General features: G+C 43.3%; 1 protein-coding gene across 1 annotated transcript; it reads right to left on the bottom strand.

Moving 5' to 3' along the window:
- Positions 1-2,807: 2,807 nt before the first annotated feature.
- Positions 2,808-22,914, bottom strand: LOC115801569 (uncharacterized). The gene is made up of 4 exons (XM_089904894.1): positions 22,809-22,914; positions 22,308-22,653; positions 6,374-6,419; positions 2,808-3,233 (listed from the first exon to the last, which is right to left on the bottom strand). The coding sequence occupies exons 1-4, from the start codon at positions 22,912-22,914 to the stop codon at positions 2,808-2,810; spliced, it is 924 nt and encodes a 307-aa protein (XP_089761020.1).
- Between the last annotated feature and the right edge of the window lie 1,363 nt (positions 22,915-24,277).

The raw sequence follows: 24,277 nt of genomic DNA, 5'->3' as shown, positions 1-24,277 counted from the left end.
TAATCAATAGCTCTGTGATATCTCTGGTGACATATCGTAACTAGACTTATCGTGGAAATCATTTTGAAATAGATAGAAATACCCACTCACTATGTAACAGGAACTAACTGAGTGTTGTAGGTCAATTATACTTGAAAAAGAAACACACAAACTCATAGAAAAAGCCATCTGATTTGTGGTGGGGTGGGGAACGGATGAAGGCAATCAAATGATACAAACTTCCAGTTATAAGCCAAATAAGTACTGGGGATGTAATGCACAACACGATAAATATAATTAACACAACTGTATGTTACATATGAAAGTTAAGAGAGTAAATCCTGAGAGTTCTCATCACACACAAAAATTATTTTCTATTTATTCATGTATGTATATGAGATGATGGAGGTTCACTAAACTTGTGCAAATAATCTCATGATGTATGTACACCTTAAACTTATACAGTGTTGTATGTCAATTATATCTCAATAAAACTGGGGGGAGGAAGGAAATGCTACATTTCTTTACGAGGTAGTCCAAAATAAAGATGTCATTATCCCACCCAAATAAAATAAATAAATGAAAATAGCCAGTTTCCCTCTAGCACCTGACTATTAAAATGCAGAAAGGAAAAGAATAGGAAGACCTCCATCAAGGAACGTACCAAGAGGCAGTTTCAAAACTTGCCATTTGCACAGAAGTATCCTGGAGTCACAAGGGAAGATGGTGCCCAGGACAGATCTTGAGAATGACACCTTGAGCAGGAGCTGTAGGATTGGTTTCGGGAGCCTGGGCTGAAGCCTCGACAGCTGTTGGCTGAGGACATTCAGGTCTCGGGACTGAGGTTAGAATGGTAGCGGGAGTGGTGGCTAAGCGTGGAGCCTGCGGCTTTGCTGGGCTTGGGGAACTTCAAAGAAAGGCTATGTTTTTCTCCATCCGGAGGCACGATGCTGAAACCATCGCTACTGCGTAAGAAGGAGGCGATTCCGATCTCAGAGAAGATCTCAGGTGTCCAGGTTCCAAGAACCCTCTGCAGTGCTACTGCCCAAACCTGACTAGCCGTGGAAACAGCAAAACTCTTCCTCAGGCTGGGGTCGTCCTACCAACAAGAAGGGTTGTGTGTGCCTGTGTAAATAAACTGGCGAGGCAGCATAGACAGTGCTTCAGTGCCGCATGAGTCCCTCCCCCTCCCCAAGACCTCGGTGGACAAGGACACACGTTCTTTCCCAGCATCGAACCTGAAATAACCGAAGGCAAGGACAACAGGCCACTAGATACATTTCATAAGGGTTATTTTAATAACACAAGCCAATTCTGCTTGTGTTCCGGGTATTTTCTGGGTATGTTTGTGCTTCTATCACAGACATGTGATATAGGGTGCACACCTGTGTAGTATCTGTGTGTGTGCGTGTGTGTTTTCTACCTGGCAGTTCCATTTGAAGAAGGCCCCATGAACAAAGGTAAGGTCTACCTGCTGCTTTTATTTTTCATTTTTCTTTTTTTAAACATCTTTACTTGAGTATAATTGCTTTACAATGGTGTGTTAGTTTCTGCTTTATAACAAAGTGAATCCGTTTTACATATACATATGTTCCCATACCTGCTGCTTTTATTTATTTTTATTTTTAAAATGAATTTATTTTATGTTTGGCTGTGTTGGGTCTTTGTGGCTGTGCACGGGCTTTCTGTAGTTGCGGCGCTTGTCATTGCATTGGCTGCTCTTGTGGTGGAGCATGGACTCTAGGTGTGCGGGCTTCAGTAGTTGTGGCACACAGGCTCAGTAGTTGTGGCGCACAGGCTTAGTTGCTCCGCGGCATGTGGGACCTTCCCGCAGGCAGACTCTTAACCACTGTGTCACCAGGGAAGCCCTACCTGCTTCTTTTAAATAAAGTGATTATCCTGGATCAGTGCTCAGGGACCACCACCTCCTGGCTTCAGGCAACACTCACCCAAGAGGCTCCCTTTCAGTGTTGAATTAGCTGGAACCAGGGTTCTCCCAAGGATGTTGATGGTGACAAAATACACTTGAAGGCCACATCATCCGTCCGCTGTGAGCTGCGGAAGGAGCTACGATATGCTTTCCGTATCTGGGGGTGGGGGAGAGGGGGTGAGAAGAGCCGCATGCGGGCCTGGACAGTCTCCTCTTGTGTTACCTTCGCAGAGGTAGGCCCCTCCCCCTCCGCTAGCGTGGATTCTGTCCCCACGTGTCCTCCACAACAGGGAAGGTTGTGAACAGAACTGGGAGAGAAGCCGACGGTGCCCCGCTCCCTTTCCTCCATAAAGCCCTATGAGTAGTCACTGCAGAAGTGTCCCTTGGAGGCCTCCTTGTACCTGAACTGGTCACCATGAATGGGCCTCAGGCCTGCTTTGAAACACACTGTTCTCCCATTCGAGACTCACACCACCCGTCTTGCACATCTAGGTGGTCCCAATGGGGCAGGGTGCAGGGAGCATGGGTGCTGGGGGAGAGGGTGGAAGAGAACAGGTGGGTCTGTGTAAACCCCTCACGGGCACCTGGCAAACTTCTGAGATGTGCATGGCCTATGATGGTGACTCAGGGCTGTTACTGCATGAAAGGAGGCCTCCTGGGCATTCGGTCTGAATGGCGCTGGCTTAGCAATTTCCATCAAATTTACTAACCCCATGTGACACAGAGAACAAATATGCAGAGAACCCACAACTTTATTGAAAATACAAAACATGCCCTAAAACAGTGGGTCAAGGACTCTACTTCTAATTAATAAACTTTGCAGGCATTTGGGGAACTGTTCTTGGTGGTGAGGTATGCAGAAGTTGAAACTGGCTCAAAGGACCTTTGGAAAAAACTGTCACAGACACAATTCAACAGAATGTCGGGGCAGCTGAAGGATCTCAAATGGAAAGGAACGACGCCATGCCACATGAGGGCACCTACAGTGAAACACGAGTGGAAGACGACAGGTCGGAGGAGGCAACAGCATAGGAGGAAAGGGTGGCATGGGTGGCACGGGTGGCTCAGGCTGCACGGGTGGCACAGGCAGGTTAGGTGGCATGGGAGGCATGGGTGGTATGGGCGCCCCAGGCAGCAGAGGCAGCTCCAGCGGCACTTGCTCCAGATAAACGTGGACCCAATCCAGCTCCTGAAGCAGCATGGCACTGCAGGGTTCACAGACGCTGACGACAGCAAGGGGGACCAGGGGCACGTGGGGCACATTTCTGAGCATTAGTGCCCTCTGATGTCTCCGACACTTGGCCCTTCTACTCTTAAACCAAGCCTACAAGCAGAGAGAAAAAGGGATTGATTAGTATATTGAGCATTTCATGTCAGACATGAAAAATTGCAGCAGGGAGCTCTCGGTGCCTTGAAGATTTGAAAGTGCATCAGGAGAAGCTATTTCCTTCTTGCTAAAGTATCTTACGATATGTAGCTGAAGGCGCTCCCTTCAGCCGCCCTCCCCCACAAGAGCGAGCACCGACTATGTGCCAAGCTCTGGATTGGCATATGGCTTTGTCTCTCCCCTCCCACCGTTACTATTATTTCCCCCACTCTTACACGCAGGTGGAGCTGACCAACTGCGCTCTGTCCCTGCTGTTATTACTATGCCTGGTAGGTCTGCGTCCTGACAACTGACCGTCAGCTCCAGCTGCCACTAATCCCTACTCATTGGACAGGTGTCACCTTAGTTATGGGGGAAGTTGAGCATAGGAAAAAGTGGGTGCCTTTTAAAATCATACTGAGGAGCATGGTCCCCATTTTGAAAAACCCATCTTTGGTTACAGTAAATAATCAATAGGAGTGGGTTGGATATTTAAAGAACAGCTTTCCCCAAGGATGACTAAAAAGGGTCATTCATCCTCTGGAACCTTGGGGTGGTTAAAAAGATGGAGATGGTATTGTGAGGGAGGTTTGGTCATGGGGTCCCAGGGACTTTGTGGCTTGTCTTGCTGGACACCGGCGGAGGTGAAGCCCTGGACACTGCCTTAATATTAGACTATAGGGGTAATGAATGCTTAGACGAACTCAGCCCAAATTTACTAAAACTCTTAAAATCTTTGCCCAGGCAAGAGTTTGGGGGGAAAGAGGCATACCGTTGTCACCTCTGTCAATTCTGCACTCTCCAACCTGCCCCACCCTCCAAACCTTCCTGGGCTCAGGACCAGGTAAGCTCATTCCGCTCTGGCTACAGTTGCAGGGCCTTGGACCAGAGCCTCTGGTGCCCAGCAAGGTTGCGCCCTCTAGGAGCTGCTAATCACCCAGGAGATCCCCATCCTGTCCCCTATGCTTAAGTCAAGAGGGTGCAACCTGCATTTTAGGAAGACAGCCGACAACCACGTGAGTGAGGGGTCACAAAACGGCTCCCCCCTAAATATCTGGCAACTATTAACAACTGAAAGTAAAACCTGTCCTGTGGACTCCACTGCTCCCTCAGCATCTCAGTTAATGGAATTATGCCATATTTAGATTTTTGGATGTTTCCACGCGGCAAATTTTACATGACACCAAGGGCCTCCTCTCTCTGTCGCCCCATTTTCCCTCTCCCATGTTAGTATTTGGGTCCTTCTGCTGCATGAATATGTAGTCGAGAAAAGCCAGTGTAACAGAGCTCACTTTGGGGGGTTCCAGTGTACCAATGGTCAAATCTGCATAAATATAAGCAATGTGCAAAGCTGGCTGTGTGAGGTTCAGGCTGACACTACTTCCATATTTCCAATACTGGTTTCATGAAACAACTCCTACTGTCCTTGCAAACCAAGGGAGGGTGTCCCTTAAATGTTTCTTTGGGACGCTCATGCTGTAGAGTTTGGAAATAGATGAAAACATTCTCCCGTCTTCTTCATGTGTTTCTTGTTGCTCCTTTTGCCTTCAGAACTCCATTAAGAGACCACTACGTAAACCCAGGAGAAGCAAGCCACCAAAACTTCAGTTTCTCTTTTCCTCTGAGCTTGCTTTGCCTGCTTGACAAAGCAGAGGCCTGCGCCTCCCAAGCCCTGGCCAGACCTGACTGTGAGCCCATCCCATGGCCTTAGGCCGCCAGCACTGCTTTCCAGACCCCACCACCAGGTCTGCAGCCCGTGTCCATCACTGCCCTCACACACGCTCTCCGCAGCAAAGCTAGTGAACCCATCCTGATTCTTCTTTCCTTCCTTCCTACTTTCTTCCTTTCTATCAATCTTGTGTTTTAAAAAAATATTCCTCTTCCACAACAAGCGAAGCCACTGCACTGAGAAGCCCGCGCACCACAACGAAGAGTAACCCCGGCTCTCCTCAACTAGAGAAGAGCCCACGCACAGCAAAGAAGACCCAATGCAGCCAAATATAAATAAATATTTAAAAAAAAATATATATATATACTCCTTTGATACAACTTACTGTGTTCTATGGACAAATAATCAGCTTCTGTGCCATGAGCTACCAACTAGTAACCACTACCTGAATGAATGAGCAAGTATTTCAAATTAACACAGGTAAGCGACTAGCTGAGAGCCAACCCCTGACCATCACAAACAAATTCTTCGAAACCAATCCCTCATAATAATATGAAAAGGGAAGAAAAAAATTCTTAGACATTAGAAATTGCTCAAAATAATATTCACTGATACATTTGGTAGTTTCATAATGTTGAATTTACGCAGTATCTCCAAGACATGTATCGATAGTATCCAATTATTCTCAAACCCGTCCATCTTTTGAGGTCAGTGGAAATTTATTCAAATTTGTTCTTTTTGTTTGTTTTATTGTTTTATATGTTTAGACAAAGTCCTAAAGGTTGCAAACCTTTCCCCCCTCTCCATCATACTGCACAACCTACTATGTTAGCAATGTTTTCAGGCTGCACATCAAAAAATTTCAGAAAATTAAAATTTACGGCTGAAACTCTCTACACTGCTCTACCAAACACATAAAAACAACAGCAAGAGGACCAGGCACTTGGAATTTTAAGCTATTCGCCTCCCCATCAGTCTCATCTAAACTAAACATATATTAGTTGCTCACATGTTGTGTTCTGAGGTGAATTATTCCCTTACCCAATTGCCTGAATACTTGTAAATTCACTCCTTATACAAAGAGCTTAGGCCTGGCTTTAAAACTTTTAAATAATTTAGTATACTTGAACCCTCTTCTAACCCAGCTATTTGGTGCATTAATTTGAATAATTGCCAAGTCAGAATCAGCCCCAACATGATTCCACAGAGACTTGTCCCGTAAGGGATACCAGTTTTGGAAGGAGTTTAACTTTACTGAAGATACATATATTCTGGCCCCAAAGCCCCAAAAGTCCAAACCTTATTTCCAAAACATCGACAAGTGTACAAAAACACACCAACTTGAGAATGTCTAGGACAAGGTATCCAATTCCTAAAGCAGGTTTTAGATTGGCTGCCCTGCCAAGTTGCTTTTTTCAGGTTTACTGACCCACACTCTGGCTTCAGTCACTCCCAGGCGTCTCGCAAGCTCCTTTCTGAGGGGAAAAATGTTGAAAATATTCAGCATTTGACATTATGGATGAAATGAAATATACAATGCACATTTCATGCTATGTTAAAATGTTTATTCAGAGAGTAACCAAGATGGTGACATAGGAAAAACCCCGAGCTTACCTCCTTCCATGGGTACACCAAAATTACAGCTATTTACAGAGCAACTTTTTTTTTTTTTTTTTTGTGGTACGCGGGCCTCTCACTGTTGTGGCCTCTCCTATTGCGGAGCACAGGCTCCGGACGCGCAGGCTCAGCGGTTATGGCTCATGGGCCCAGCCGCTCCACGGCATTTGGGATCTTCCCGGACCGGGGCACGAACCCATGTCCCCTGCATCGGCAGGCGGACCCTCAACCACTGCGCCACCAGGAAAGCCTACAGAGCAACTATTGATGAGAATGACCTGAAGACTAGCAGACAAGAGCTTCCACAACTACAGATATAAAGAAGGAAACACAATGAGATGGATAGGAAGGGCCGAGATGAGGTATAGTCAAGACCCACACCCCCAGGTTGGCGACCCATAAATGGGAGGATAATTACAATTGCAGAGGTTCTCCCCAAGAAGCAAGGGGTCCAAGCAGATTAGATGTATGAACTGGGAGAAAATATTTGCACACAATGCAACTGACAAGGGCTTAATATCCACAATATGCCAATAGCTCATACAAATCAATAACAAAAAAACAAACAACGCAATCAAAAATGGGCAGAAGACCTAAATAGACATTTCTCCAAAGAAGACATACAGATGACTAACAGGCACATGAAAAGATGCTCAACATCACTAATCCCATATCTGGGCATATACCTGAAAAAGATGAAAGCTCTAATTTGAAAAGATACATGCACCCCAATATTCAGAGTGGCACTGTTTACAATAACTAAGATGTGGAAGCAACCTAAGTGTCCATCAACAGATGAATGGATAAAGACGAAGTGGTATATATACACAATGGAATATTACTCAGCCATGAAAAGGTATGAAATCCTGCCATTTGTAACAACATGGACGGACTTAGAGAGTATTATCCTAAGTGAAGTAAGTCAGACAGAGAAAGACAAATATTACATGATATCACTTATATGTGGAATCTAAAACACAGAACAAGTGAACTTATTTACAAAACAAAAGCAGATTCACAGACATAAAAAACAAACTTATGGTTACCAAGTGGGGGGATAAATTGGGAGCACAGGATTAACAGATACACACTACCATAGATACCAGGTAAACCACAAGGATTTATTGTATAGCACAGGGAACTCTATTCAATATCTTGTAATAAAATATAATGGAACAGAATAAGAAAAAAGAATATAGATATATACATATATATATGTATAATCTAATGCACTGCTATATTTAAACCTCATGGTAACCACAAACCAAAAATCTATAATAGATACACACACAAAAAAAGAGAAAGGAATCCAAACATAACACTAAAGATAGTCATCAAATCACAAGGGAAGAGAGCAAAAGAAGAATGAACAAAAAGGAACTCCAAAAACAATTAGCAAAATGGCAGTAATTACATACCTACCAATAATTACTTTAAATATAAATGGAATAAATGCTCCAATCAAACGACAAAGAGTGGCTGAATGGATACAAAAACAAGACCCACATACATGCTGCCCACAAGAGACACACTTCAGTTCTAAAGACTCAGACAGAAAGTGAAGGGATGGAAAAAGGTATTCCATGCAAATGGAAATCAAAATAAAGCTGGAGTAGCATTTCTCATATGAGACAAAATAGACTTTAAAATAAAGACTATTACAAGAGACAAAGAAGGACACTACATAATGATCAAGGGATCGATCCAAGAAGAAGATATAACAATTGTAAATATTTAAGCACCCAACATAGGAGCACCTCAATACATAAGGCAAAGGCTAAGAGCCATAAAAGGGGAAATCGACAGTAACACAATCATAGTAGGGCACTTTAACACCCCACTTTCACCAATGGACAGGTCATCCAAAATGAAGATAAATAAGGAAACACAAGCTTTAAATGATACATTATACACGATGGACTTAGTTGATATTTATAGGACATTCCATCCCAAAACAACAGAATACACATTCTTCTCAAGTGCTCATGGAACATTCTCCAGGATAGATCATATCTTGGATCACAAACCAAGCCTCGGTAAATTTAAGAAAATTGAAATCATATCAAGTATCTTTTCCGACCACCACGCTATGAAACTAGATATCAATTACAGGAAAACATCTGTAAAAAATACAAACACATGGAGGCTAAACAATACACCACTTAATAACCAAGTGATCACTGAAGAAATCAAAGAGGAAATCAAAAAATACCTAGAAACAAATAACAATGGAGACACGACGACCCAAAACCTATGGGATGCAGCAAAAGCAGTTCTAAGAGGGAAGTTTATAGCAATACAATCCTACCTTAAGAAACAGGAAACATCTCAAATAAACAACCTAACCTTGCACCTAAAGCAATTAGAGAAAGAAGAACAAAAAAACCCCCCAAAGTTAGCAGAAGGAAAGAAATCATGAAGATCAGATCATAAATAAATGAAAAAGAAATGAAGGAAATGTTAGCAAAGATCAATAAAACTAAAAGGTGGTTCTTTGAGAAGATAAACAAAATTGATAAACCATTACCCAGACGCATCAAGAAAAAAAGGGAGAAGGCTCAAATCAATAGAATTAGAAATGAAAAAGGAGAAGTAACAACTGACACTGTAAAAATACAAAGGATCATGAGCGATTGATTACTACAAGCAACTATATGCCAATAAATTTGACAACGGGAAAAAATGGACAAATTCTTAGAAAGGCACAACTTGCCGAGACTGAACCAGGAAGAAATAGAAAATATGAACTGACCGATCACAAGCACTGAAATTGAAAGTGTGATTAAAAATCTTCCAACAAACAAAAGCCCAGGACCCAGATGGCTTCACAGGCGAATTCTATCATACATTTAGAGAAGAGCTAACACCTATCAATCTCAAACTCTTCCAAAATATAGCAGAGGGGGGAACACTCCCAAACTCATTCTACGAGGCCACCATCACCCTGATACCAAAACCAGAGAAGATGTCACAAAGCAAGAAAACTACAGGCCAATATCACTGATGAACATAGATGCAAAAATCATCAACAAAATACTAGCAAACAGAATCGAACAGCACATTAAAAGGTTCATGCACCATGATCAAGTGGGGTTTATTCCAGGAATGCAAGGATCCTTCAATATACACAAATCAATCAATGTGATACACCATATTAACACATTGAAGGAGGAAAACCATAGGATCATCTCATTGGATGCAGAGAAAGCTTTCGACAAAATTCAACACCCATTTATGATAAAAACCCTGCAGAAAGTAGGCATACAGAGAACTTTCCTCAACATAATAAAGGCCATATATGACAAGCCCACAGCCAACATCGTCCTCAATGCTGAAAAACTGAAACCATTTCCACTAAGATCAGGAACAAGACAAAGTTTCCCACTTTCACCACTATTATTCAACATAGTTTTGGAAGTTTAAGCCACAGCAATCAGAGAAACAAAAAATAAAAGGAATCCAAATTGGAAAAGAAGAAGTAAAGCTGTCACTGTTTGCAGATGACATGATACTATACATAGAGAATCCTAAAGATGCTAGCAGAAAACTACTAGAGTGAATCAATGTATTTGGTAAAGTAGCAGGATACAAAATTAATGCACAGAAATCTCTGGCATTCCTATACACTAATGATGAAAAATCTAAAAGTGAAATTAAGAAAACACTCCCATTTACCACTGCAATAAAATGAATAAAGTATCTAGGAATAAACCAACCTAAGGAGACAAAAGACCTGTATGCAGAAAATTATAAGACACTGATGAAAGAAATTAAAGATGACACGAATAGATGGAGAGATATACCATGTTCTTGGAATGGAAGAATCAACATTGTGAAAATGACTCTACTACCCAAAGCAATCTACAGATTTAATGCAATCCCTATCAAACTACCACTGGCATTTTTCACAGAACTAGAACAAAATATTTCACAAATTGTATGGAAACACAAAAGACCCCGAATACCTAAAGCAATCTTGAGAATGAAAAATGAAGCTGGAGGAATCAGGCTCTCTGACTTCAGACTATACTACAAAGCTACAGTAATCAAGACAGTATGGTAGTGGCACAAAACCAGAAATACAGATCAATGGAACAGGATAGAAAGCCCAGACATAAACCCACGCACATATGGTCACTTTATCTTTGATAAAGGACGCAAGAATATATGGTGGAGAAAAGACAGCCTCTTCAATAAGTAGTGCTGGGAAAACTGGACAGGTACATGTAAAAGTATGAAATTAGAACACTCCCTAACACCATATACAAAAATAAACTAAAAATGGATTAAAGACCTAAATGTAAGGCCAGACACTATCACACTCTTAGAGGAAAACATAGGCAGAACACACTATGACATAAATCAGAGCAAGATCCTTTTTGACCCACTTCCTAGAGAAATGGAAATTAAAACAAAAATAAACAAATGGGACCTACTGAAACTTCAAAGCTTTTTCACAGCAAAGGAAACCATAAACAAGACCAAAAGACAACCATCAGAATGGAAGAAAGTATTTGCAAATGAAGCAACTGACAAAGGATTAATCTCCAAAATTTACAAACAGTTCATGCAGCTCAATATCAAACAAACAACAGCCCAATCCATAAATGGGCAGAAGACCTGAATAGACATTTCTCGAAAGAAGATACACAGATTGCCAACAAACACATGAAAGAATGCTCAACATCAGTTTTTAATAAATTTATTTATTTTTGGCTCTGTTGGGTCTTCATTTCTGTGCGAGGGCTCTCTCTAGTTGCGGCAAGCGGGGGCCACTCTTCATCGCAGTGCACGGGCCGCTCACTATCACGGCCTCTCCTGTTGCGGAGCACAGACTCCAGACGCACAGGCTCAGTAGTTGTGGCTCACGGGCCCAGTTGCTCCGTGGCATGTGGGATCTTCCCAGACCAGGGCTCGAACCCGTGTCCCCTGCATCAGCAGGCAGATTCTCAACCACTGCACCACCAGGGAAGCCCTGCTCAACATCATTAATCATTAGAGAAATACAAATCAAAACTACAATGAGATGTCATATCACACCAGTCAGAATGGCCATCATCAAAATATCTAGAAACAATAAATGCTGGAGAGGGTGCACAGAAAAGGGAACGCTCTTGCACTGTTGGTTGGAATGTAAATTGATACAGCCACTATGGAGAACAGTATGGAGCTTCCTTAGAAAACTAAAAATAGAACTACCATACGACCGAGCAAACCCACTACTGGGAATATACCCTGAGAAAACCATAATTCCAAAGGAGGCATGTACCACAATGTTCATTGCAGCTCTATTTACAATAGCCAGGACATGGAAGCAACCTAAGTGTCCATCAACAGGTGAATGGATAAAGAAGATGTGGCACATATGTACAATGGAATATTACTCAGCCATAAAAAGAGACGAAATTGAGTTATTTGTAGTGAGGTGGATGGACCTAGAGTCTGTCATACAGAGTGAAGTAAGTCAGAAAGAGAAAAACAAATACCGTATGCTAACACACATATATGGAATCTAAGAAAAAAAAATGTCATGAAGAACTAGGCGCAAGACAGGAATAAAGACACAGACCAACTATAGAATGGACTTGAGAATACGGGGATGGGGAAGGGTAAGCTGGGACAAAGTGAGAGAGTGGCATGGACATATATACACTACCAAACTTCGAATAGATAGCTAGAGGGAAGCAGCCACATAGCACACAGAGATCAGCTCGGTGCTTTGTGACCACCTAGAGGGGTGGGATAGGGAGGGTGGGAGGGAGGGAGATGCAAGAGGGAAGAGATATAGGAACATATGTATATGTATCACTGATTCAGTTTGTTATAAAGCAGAAACTACCACACTATTATAACACAATTATACTCCAATAAAGATGTTAAAAAAACAAAAGAAGAGAACAAGACCCAAAGTTAGTACAAGGGACGAAGTCACAAAGATCAGAGAAGAAAGAAATGAAATAGATTTTAAAAGATATAAAATATCAATGGAAGTAAGAGATGATTCTTTGAAAAGGTAAATAAAATTGTTAAACCTTTAGCCAGACTCATCAAGAAAAGAGAAATTGGGTCCAAATCAATAAAATCAGAAAAGAAACAGAGGTTAGAACCAACACCACAGAAATACAAAGGATCATAAGAGATTACTATGACCAATCATACATCAATAAAATGGACAAACTAGAAGAAATGAACAAATTCCCAGAAAGGTACCGTCTCCCAAGACTAAAGCAGTAAGAAATAGAAAATTTGAATACATCAATTATCAGTAATGAAACTGAATTGGATAATAAAAAAAGGATATATTTTACAGCACCAGGAATACAGCTAATATTTTATAATAACTTTAAATGGAGAATAATCTATGAAAATGTTGAATCACTGTGCTGCACATCTGAAACTAATATAACATTGTAAATCAAATATACCTCAATAAAAACAGACATTAGGAAGTAGAGAGCAGAAGCAAGAAGAACTACAATCCCACAGCCTGTGGAACAAAAACCACAATCACAGAAAGATAGACAAGATGAAAAGGCAGAGGGCTATGTACCAGATGAAGAAACGAGATGAAATCCCAGAAAAACAACTAAATGAAGTGGAGATAGGAAAACTTCCAGAAAATGAATTCAGAATAATGATAGTGAAGATGATCCAGGACCTTGGAAAACGAATGGAGGCAACGATTGAGAAGATGCAAGAAATGTTAAACAAAGATCTAGGAGAATTAAAGCACAAACAAACAGAGATGAACAATACAATAACTGAAATGAAAAATACACTAGAAGGAATCAATCGCAGAATAACTGAGGCAGAAGAACAGATAAGTGACCTGGAAGACAGAATGGTGGAATTCACTGCCACGGAACAGAATAAAGGAAAAAGAATGAAAAGAAATGAAGACAGCCTAAGAGACCTCTGGGACAACATTAAACACAACAACATTCGCATTATAGGGGTCCCAGAAGGAGAAGAGAGAGAGAAAGGATCCGAGAAAATATTTGAAGAGATTATAGTGGAAAACTTCCCTAACGTGGGAAAGGAAATAGCCACCCAAGTCCAGGAAGCACAGAGAGTCCCAGGCAGGATAAACCCAAGGGGAAACACGCCGAGACACATAGTAATCAAATTGACAAAAATTAAAGACAAAGAAAAACTACTGAAAGCAACAAGGGAAAAATGACAAATAATATACAAGGAACTGCCATAAGGTTAACAGCTGATTTCTCAGCAGGAACTCTACAAGCCAGAAGGGAGTGGCATGATATACTTAAAGTGATGAAAGGGAAGAACCTACAACCAAGATTACTCTACCCGGCAAGGATCTCATTGAGTTCGATGGAGAAATCAAAAGCTTTACAGACAAGCAAAAGCTAAGAGAATTCAGCACTACCAAACCAGTTTTACAACAAATGCTACAGAAGTTCTCTAAGTGGGAAACACAAGAGAAGAAAAGGACCTACAAAAACAAACCCATAACAATTAAGACAATGGTAACAGGAACATACGTATCGATAATTACCTTAAACGTGAATGGACTAAATGCTCCAACTAAAAGACACAGGCTCGCTGAATGGACAGAAAAATAAGGACCATATATATGCTGTCTACAAGAGACCCACTTCAGACCAAGGGACACATACAGACTGAAAGTGAGGGGATGGAAAAAGATATTCCATGCAAATGGAAATCAAAAGAAAGCTGGAGGGCTTCCCTGGTGGCGCAGTGGTTGAGAGTCTGCCTGCCGATGCAGGGGACACGGGTTCGTGCCCTGGTCCGGGAAGATCCCATATGCCGCTGAGCGGCTAGGCCCGCAAGCCATGGCAGCTGAGCCTGCGCGTCTGGTGCCTGTGCTCCACAACGGGAGATGCCACAGTAGTGACAGGCCCGTGTACCGCCAAAAAAAAAAAAAAAATCTTCCAGCAAACAAAAGTCCAGGACCAGATAGCTTCACAGGTGAATTCTATCAAACATTTAGAGAAGAGCTAACACCCATCCTTCTCAAACTCTTCCAAAAAATTGCAGAGGAAGGAACACTCCCAAACTCATTCTATGAGGCCACCATCACCTGGATACCAAAACCAGACAAAGATACTACAAAAAAGAAATTTACAGACCAATATCACTGATGAATATAGATGCAAAAATCCTCAACAAAATACTAGGAAGCAGAATACAACAACACATTAAAAGGATCAGACACCGTGATCAAGTGGGATTTATCCCAGGAATGCAAGGATTCTTCAATATATGCAAATCAATCAATGTGCTACACCATATTAACACATTGAAGAAGAAAAACCAAATGATCATCTCAATAGATGAAGAAAAAGCTTTTCAGAAAATTCAACACCCATTTATGATAAAAACTCTCCAGAAAGTGGGCATAGAGGGAACCTACCTCAATATAATAAAGCCCATATACGACAAACCACAGCAAACATCATTCTCAGTGGTGAAAAACTGAAAGCATTTCCTAAGATCAGGAACAAGACAAGGTTGCCCATTCTCACCACTATTATTCAACATAGTTTTGGAAGTCCTAGCCACGGCAATCAGAGAAGAAAAAGAAATAAAAGGAATACAAATTGGAATAGAAGAAGTAAAGCTGTCACTGTTTGCAGATGGCATGATACTATACATAGAGAATCCTACAGATGCCACCAGAATACTACTAGAGCTAACCAATGAATTTGGTAAAGTTGTAGGATACAAAATTAATGCACAGAAATCTCTTGCATTCCTATACACTAATGATGAGAAATCTGAAAGAGAAATTAAGGAAACACTCCCATTTACCATGGCAACAAAAAGAATAAAATAGCTAGGAATAAACCTACCTAGAGAGACAAAAGACCTGTATGCAGAAAACTATAAGACACTGATGAAAGAAATTAAAGATGATACCAACAGATGGAGAGATATACCATGTTCTTGGATTGGAAGAATCAACATTGTGAAAATGGCAATACTACCCAAAGCAATCTACAGATTCAATGCAATCCCTATCAAATTACCAATGGCATGTTTTACAGAACTAGAACAAAAAAATCTTAAAATTTGTATGGAGACACAAAAGACCCCGAATATCCAAAGCAGTCTTGAGGGAAAAAAATGGAGCTGGAGGAATCAGACTCGCAGACTTCAGACTATGCTACAAAGCTACAGTAATCAAGACAATAGGGTACTGGCACAAAAACAGAAATACAGATCAATGAAACAGGATAGAAAGCCCAGACATAAACCCACGCACCTATGGTCAACTAATCTATGACAAAGGAAGCAGGGATGTACAATGGAGAAAAAGACAGTGTCTTCAATAAGTGGTGGTGAGAAAACTGGACAGCTCCATGTAAAAGAATGCAATTAGAACACTCCCTAACACCATACACAAATATAAACTCAAAATGGATTAGAGACCTAAATGTAAGACTGAGCACTATAAAACTCTTAGAGGAAAACATAGGAAGAACACTCTTTGAGATAAATTGCAGCAAGATCTTTTTTGTTCCACCTCCTAGAGTAATGAAAATAAAAACAAAAATAAACCAATGGGACCTAATGAAACTTAAAAGCTTTTGCATAGCAAAGGAAACCATAAACAAGGCCAAAAGACAACCCTCAGAATGGGAGAAAATATTTGCAAATGAAGCAAGTGACAAAGGATTAATCTCCAAAATTTACAAGCAGCTCATGCAGCTCAATAGCAAAAAAACAAACAACCCAATCCAAAAATGGACAGAAGACCTAAACAGACATTTCTCCAAAGAAGACATACAGATGGCCAAGAAGCACATGACAAGCTGCTCAACATCACTATTATTAGAGAAACGCAAATCAAAACTACAATGAGGTACCACCGCACACCAGTTAGTATGGGCATCATCAGAAAATCTACAAACAACAAATGCTGGAGAGGGTGTGGAGAAAAAGGAACCCTCTTGCACTGTTGGTGGGAATGTAAATTGATACAGCCACTATGGAGAACAGTATGGAGGTTCCTTAAAAAACTAAAAATAGAATTACCATATGACCCAGTAATCCCACTCCTGGGCATATACTCAGAGAAAACCATAATTCAAAAAGACACATGCACCCCAATGTTCATTGCAGCACTATTTACGATACCAGGTCATGGAAGCAACCTAAATGCTCGTCGTCAGATGAATGGATAAAGAAGAAGTGGTACATATGTACAATGGAATATTACTCAGCCATAAAAAGGACCGAAACTGGGTCATTTGTAGAGATGTGGATGGATCTAGAGACTGTCATACATAGTGAAGTAAGTCAGAAAGAGAAAAACAAATATCCTATATTAATGCATATATGTGGAACCTAGAAGAATGGTACAGATGAACCAGTTTGCAGGGCAGAAATAGAGACGCACATGTACAGAACAAACATATGGACACCAAGGGGGGGACAGTGGGGTGGTGGTGGTGTTGGGATGAACTGGGAGACCGGGATTGACATGTATACACTAATACGTATAAAATGGATAACTAATAAGAACCCGCTGTATAAAAAAATAAATAAAATTCTAAAAAATAAATATATAAAAAAATAAAAACGGACATCACTAATCATCAGAGTAATGCAAACCACAACTCCAATGAGATATCACCTTAGAATAGCTACCACCCAAAAGACTACAGGGACTTCCCTGGTGGCGCAGTGGTTAAGAATCCACCTGCCAGTGCAGGGGACACGGGTTTGAGCCCTGGTCCAGGAAGATCCTACATGCCACAGAGCAACTAAGCCCGTGCACCACAACTACTGAGCCTGCGCTCTAGAGCCCTCGAGCCACAACTACTGAGCCCGTGTGCCAGAACTACTGAAGCCTGCGCACCTGCAGCCCGTGATCCGCCACAAGAGAAGCCACCGCAATGAGAAGCCCGTGCACCGCAGCAAAGAGCAGCTCTGGCTCACCTGCAACTAGAGTAAGCTCGCGCACAGCATCGAAGACCCAATGCAGCCAAAACTAAGTAAATTAATTACTTCTTAAAAAGACTACAAATAACAAATATTAGTGAGGATGTGGAGAAAGGGGAACCCTTGTACACTGTTGGTGGGAATGTAAATTGGTGCAGCCACTGTGGCAAACAGTATGGAGGTTTCTCAAAAAACTAAAAATAGAACTACCATATGACCCAGCAATTTCAATCCTGGGTATATATCTGAAAAATACAAAAACACTAATTCAAAAAGATACATGCAACCCAATGTTCATAGCAGCATCATTTACAATAGCCAAGATATGGAAGCAACCTGAGTGTCCATCAATAGAGGAACGGATAAAGAAGATGTGGTATGCATATACAATGGAGGTTAAAAAGAATAAAAATGTGCCATTTGCAACAACATGGATGGACTTGGAGGGTATTATGCTTAGTGAAATAAGTAGGACAGAGAAAGACAAATGATCTCACTTATATGTGGAATCTAAAAATTAAAGCAAACTATTGAATACAATGAAAAAGAAACACTCTCATAGATATAGAGAACAAACTAGTGGTTACCAGTGGGGAGAAACAGGGGAGAAGGACGAGATAGGGGCAGTGGATTAATAGGTACAAACTACTATGTATAAAATAAATAAGCTACAAGGATATATTGTACAGCATGGGGAATATAGCCAATATTTTATAATAACTATAATGGAGTATAACCTTTAAAAATTGTGAATCACTATATTGTACACCTGAAACTTATATAATATTGTACATCAGCTGTAACTCAATTTAAAAAAACCCCGATAACCCTAAAGTCTCCACCAAGAAACTGCTAGAACTAATAAATGAATTCAGTAAAGTTTCAGGATTCAATTTAATATACAGAAATCTGCTGCTTTTCTCTACACTATAATACACTATACTCTCAGAGAGAAAGCAAGAAAACAATCCCATTTAAAATAGCTTCAAGGGCTTCCCTGGTGGCGCAGTAGTTAAGAATCCACCTGCCAATGCAGGGGCCACGGGTTCAAGCCCTGGTCTGGGAAGATCCCACATGCCGCGGAGCAACTAAACCTGTGGGACACAACTACTGAGCCTGCGCTCTGGAGCCTGCGAGCCACAGCTACTGAGCCCGTGTGCCACAACTACTAAAGCCCGCGTGCCTAGAGCCTGTGCTCTGCAACAAGAGAAGCCACCGCAATGAGAAGGCCCCACTTGCCGCAACTAAAGAAAGCCCACGTGCAGCAACAAAGACCCAACGCAGCCAAAAATAAAAGTAATTAATTAATAAATAATAATAAATAAAGTAGCATCAAAAAGAATAAAATACCTAGGAATAAACGTAACCAAGGAAGTGAAAGACCTTTACTCTGAAAACTATATATAAAACACTGATGAAGGAATTTGAAAATGTTCCCCCAAAATGACAAGATATACTGTGTTCTTGGATTGGAAGAATTAATATTGCTAAAATATCCATACAGGAAACACAGGGGACCCCGAATGGCCAGGGCAGTCTTGAGAACGAGGAACGGAGCTGGAGGAGTCGGGCTCCCTGGCTTTGGACTATACTTCAGAGCTGCAGTGGTCGGGACACTGTGGTACTGGCGCAGAGGCAGGGAGATGGATCAATGCAACAGGATGGAAAGCGCAGAGATGAACCCTCGCACATATGGTCACCTTATCTTTGATAAAGGAGGCAGGAGTGTACAGTGGAGAAGGGACAGCCTCTTCAGTGGGTGGTGCTGGGAGGACTGGACAGGTACATGTAAAGGTATGAGATTAGATCACTCCCTGGCACCATGCACAAAAGTAAGCTCAAAATGGATTGAGGGCCTGAATGTAAGGCCAGAAGCTGTCGGGCTCTTAGAGGAAAGCATAGGCAGAACACTCTATGACATAAATCACAGCAAGATCCTTTTTGACCCACCTCCTAGAGAAATGGAAATAGAAACAAGGGTGAACAGGTGGGACCTAGTGAAACTTCGGGGCCTTTGCACAGTGGAGGAAACCATAAGCAAGACCAGGGGACGACCCTCAGAATGGAAGAAGGTGTTTGCAGATGGAGCAACTGACAAAGGATTAATTTCCAAAATTTGCAAGCAGTTCGTGCAGCTCAATAACAGAAAAACGGGCAACCCAATCCAGGAATGGGCAGGGGACCTGGGTAGACATTTCTCCAAGGAAGTTGTGCAGACTGCCAGCAAGCACATGGAGGAATGCTCAACATCATTAATCATTAGGGAAATGCAGATCAGGGCTGCGGTGAGATATCATCTCACACCGGTCAGAATGGCCATCATCAAAAAATCTAGAAACAATGAAATGCTGGAGAGGGTGTGGAGAAAGGGGAACGCTCCTGCACTGCTGGTGGGAATGTGAATTGGTACAGCCACTATGGAGAACAGTATGGGGGTTCCTTGGAAAACTACAAGTGGAACTGCCACGTGACCCAGCGGGCCCACTACTGGGCATATACCCTGGGAGGACCATGGTTCAAAATGAGTCATGTACCAGGATGTTCATTGCAGCTCTATTTACAATGGCCCGGAGATGGAAGCAACCTAGGTGCCCATCATCGGATGAATGGATGGGGAAGATGTGGCACATATATACAATGGAATATTACTCAGCCATAAAAAGAAATGAAATTGAGTGAGGTGGGGAAATTGGATGAAGGCAGTCAAAAGGTACAAACTTCCAGTTATAATGGGATATAATGTACAACATGATAAATAAAATTAACACTGCTGTATGTTATATACGAAATCTGTTAAGAGAGTTCCTAAAAGTTCTCATCACACAAAAAACTTTTTTTCTGTTTAATTATGTATCTATATGAGATGATGGAGGGTCACCAAACTTATTATGATAATCATTTCATGATGCATGTAAGCCAACTCATTATGCTGTGCACCTTAAACTTATACAGTACTGAATGTTAATTATATCATAATAAACTGGAAGAAAAACTATTTATCAGGCAGCTCTAGACATCCAAATCAAGGGGCATCTTGAGTTTGACACTTTTGAGAAAGGGAGAAATTGGGCTGATCCAATTATCACACCACAGCAAAAAGCAACCGAACTTGGAGTAATCGAGTTGAACAGAAAATCCTAAACCGAAGTTGATGCTAGTTACCATCCCTTCTTGTTGAATCGTCTCCTACCGCCATCCAGGTTTCCACGATACGGTTTGCTAAAAACAGCCTCTCCAAACACTCCGCCTCTGTCTCTTGCAAGCTTCTTTTATTGTCTTTCAATATTCCCTAGCTCAGTGAATATACCAGCAGCCATTCATTTGGGCAAATCAGAAATTTATACATTTTTCTTAAACATTTCCTTTTACCCCCGTGTTCAAATTACCATGAATTGCTATCAATTTTACCTGCTAAATATCTCTTTAATCTGTTCACTTCTCTCCATCGCCACTACCCTGGACCAACACACCATCACCTCTGGCCTTGCCTTCTGAACAGCCTCCTAGGATTGAATCCCAGCTCTGCCACATTCCAGCTGTGCCATCTTGGGCAAGTCTCATCACTTCTCTGAGCTTCAGTTTTTTCACAGTTATAAGTGGGGATAATAACAGTGGCTACCACATTCACAAGGGGTTGTGAAGATTCAATGACAGTATGTAGAAAACCCCTTTAAAACAAGTGCTTAACACACAGTAAGCACAATGTAAATGATAGCTTTTTAAATTTTAGCTGCCTTCACAGGTATTCAGCAACCCATTCATTCTCCACACTGAAGTTTGCTTTAGGGAACAATTCTACCTCAGGCACAAACTTCAGGGGTAACTAAAAATTCAGTAATCGGGCTTCCCTGGTGGCGCAGGGGTTAAGAATCCACCTGCCGATGCAGGGGACACGGGTCCGAGCCCTGGTCCGGGAAGATCCCACATGCCGCGGGGCAACTAAGCCCGTGTGCCACCACTACCGAGAGTGCGCTCTAGAGCCCGCGAGCCACAACTACTGAGCCCACGTGCCACAACTACTACGGAAGCCCACCCGCCTAGAGCCCGCGCTCTGCAACAAGAGAAGCCACCACAATGCCTGCACCGCAACTTAGGGTAGCCCCCGCTCGCCGCAACTAGAGAAAGCCCGCACCCAGAGCCCGAGAGCAGCAACAAAGACCCAATGCAGCCATAAATAAATAAATTGATTTATTTTTAAACATTCAGTAATCAAGATAAAGGATGTTTTAGGGCTTCCCTGGTGGCGCAGTGGTTGACAGTCCGCCTGCTGATGCGGGGGACACGGGTTCGTGCCCCGGTCCGGGAACATCTACATGCCGCAGAGAGGCTGGGCCCGTGAGCCATGGCCGCTGAGCCTGCACGTCCAGAGCCTGTGCTCCGCAACCAGAGAGGACACAACAGTGAGAGGTCCGTGCACCGCAAAAAAAAAAAAAAAAAAAAAAAGATAAAGGATGTTTTCATGTAGTGTTTAAACTAATGCAAATATAATCCATGAATAACTGATGATCAAAATTTCAGATAGAAGTACACTCCAACTCTGCATTTGCTCCACCACGTCTCGGGCGACTCATTATTTATGTGAACCGGTGGCCCACAAAGCTCCCCAACGTGACTTATTCAAACACCGCACGGAAATATCGACCTCGATTCCCGCCTGGCAGAGTCCCCGCCCCCGTCCTAGGCCTCGAGTGTGTCGGAAGGGCGGGCCGCCGCCAGGCCCCGGGGCTTTCAGATCCGGAGCCCAGGAGAGGGACTCGCGAGAGCGCCGCCCACCACCCGCGCGGCAGCCCGCGCCACCCGGGACGCCCGCTTACCGCATGAGCGCGTTGGGGTACTGAGTGTGCTGGAAAACGCTCTCCAGGTCCTGCACCTGCACCTGCGTGAACCTGGCGCGGGGGGCACGCCGCTGCCCGTCTGCGGCCTCGGGACCCTCGACGGCGGCCTGCGGGGGCTGCTCCTTGCCGCCCGCCTCGGCCTCGGCCTCGCGGCTTTCACCGTCCGCGGGGCCGGCGGCTCCGACGCTGACCTCGCAGCCTTCCTTTCCTTCTCCTTCGTCTCCCGCCTCTTTGCCTTCCGTGGCTGCTCCCTGCTCCGGTTCGGACTGAGCCTTCTGCTCCTCTCCCCCCTCTCCGGGAGGCGACATCTCCGCGGGCTTCACCTCTGCAAGAGAGGAAACCCAAAGAGAAAGATCAGGCCGTCGAGTGAGCCCGGCTCTGGGGAGGGCCTGCGTCCGAGGGGCGTCCTGCTGTTCGCCCAGCCCTGGGAAAGTACCTTTCCTGGAATCCGTTAAAGCGAGTGCCCCACCCGCCACTGACCTTTCGCTACTTCCCGCTCCTCTTCGACCCCCAGCTTGAAGAAGCCGGCAACGGCTGCATCCGTGACGTCATAGGCATCGTGGCTGCTCTGCGGCTGACGCTCCATGTCCCGACTGCTGTCGAGGAGGCTGTGAGCTTCAGCGGAGGCTGCTCTGGGTCTCCTGAGACCCCCGGCTCACGACTCAAGGCTAGAGCGGTGGCCCACGATCCGGCACGTTAAGGCTCCTCTGGCGGCTGGTCGGGTTTCAGAGATTCTGGTATGACGCCCGCTGTGGGTTTACCACAGCCTGTTGGGGGTTGGGTTAGCTGATGTGCGCATGCGGCAGGGCGTCGGCCGTCTAGGGGCCGTCTAAGGGGGCGCGGGCAGGGCGGGGAGGATGTTGCGCGCCGCCCGGGCGCTGGTGGGGAGCATGCGTGAGAGCAGAATTCCGGGTCCCAGGTTGCAACCTAGCTGACTAAGTACTCCGCACTGGGTCGGGCGCCTTCCCAGACCAAGGGGCTGTGCCCGATTTGTGGAGGGTAAGAGAGAGACCTCACCCAAGCTCCATAGATCTTGGAGAAGCGTTTGGGGACTATCTCTTGACCGAGCCCTCCATATCCGGCAGCCAGTACCAAGAAGGGAACAGTAATCAAAGTAATACGGTCGCCCCTTGGTATCCGCGGGTGATTGGTTCCAGGACCCGCCGCGGATACCAAAATCGGCGGATGCTCAAGTCCCATAGTCGGCCCTCCGCATCTGCTGATGTGAAACCCATGGCTATGGAGGGCCGCCTGTATATTTATTGAAAAAATTTTTAAAAACACCACAAACCTGTGTTTAAGTGGACTTGCAAGTTCAAAAGCCGTGTATTTGAAGGGTCAACCGTATTATTAGCTAGGAGTTTGCTTGCTCTGAATTTTTGCAATGAGGTTGAAGTCAGAGTCCGCCATACTCCCCGGGTCTCCAGGAGCAGGAGTTCAGGGCTGGGTTTTCTGAGCATGCCTGGTGCTCAGATGCACTATGCAAACAAAACAAAAGAAAGCGAAACCCAGCGCCCCCCCCCATTAGCCTGTAGATTTTTAGTAATGAATCAACATCAGATTGCAGGTGTAGAAACCTGCACAGTGTTTCAAGCACTCAAGAATGCTTACCGGGTACAGATTTCCTGCCTTTTTTCTTTTTTTGTGTGTGTCCTTGTTGCAGCTATGGACTATGCTACATCTTTGTGCACAGCCCCTAAGCTCCTGTTGCTTCTGGCTGTAGATCTTCTACAAAAGCATACATGTCCCTTGTGGTGGGCCCCTGTGGACATGGGTAAATTTACCTGCTTTCTTGCCGCTGCCTATCCCCCCATCTCATCTCCTCACGTTTTCTCGAAATATTCTCCTGAGCCCTTGCTGAGGAGTAGATAAATTTTATTTATTGTCAAATAAAAGAGGGCCAGGCCAGATTTACAGCTCTATGGTTTTTCCTTGGAGAAGTGTTTTAT

The sequence above is a fragment of the Delphinapterus leucas genome, chromosome X (genome assembly GCF_059928025.1).
Source record: "Delphinapterus leucas isolate spDelLeu-1000000601 "Yukka" chromosome X, BTC_Dleu_Yukka2, whole genome shotgun sequence".
NCBI classification, from domain to species: Eukaryota; Metazoa; Chordata; class Mammalia; order Artiodactyla; family Monodontidae; genus Delphinapterus; species Delphinapterus leucas.
This window is presented reverse-complemented; position numbering and strand designations above follow the sequence as displayed.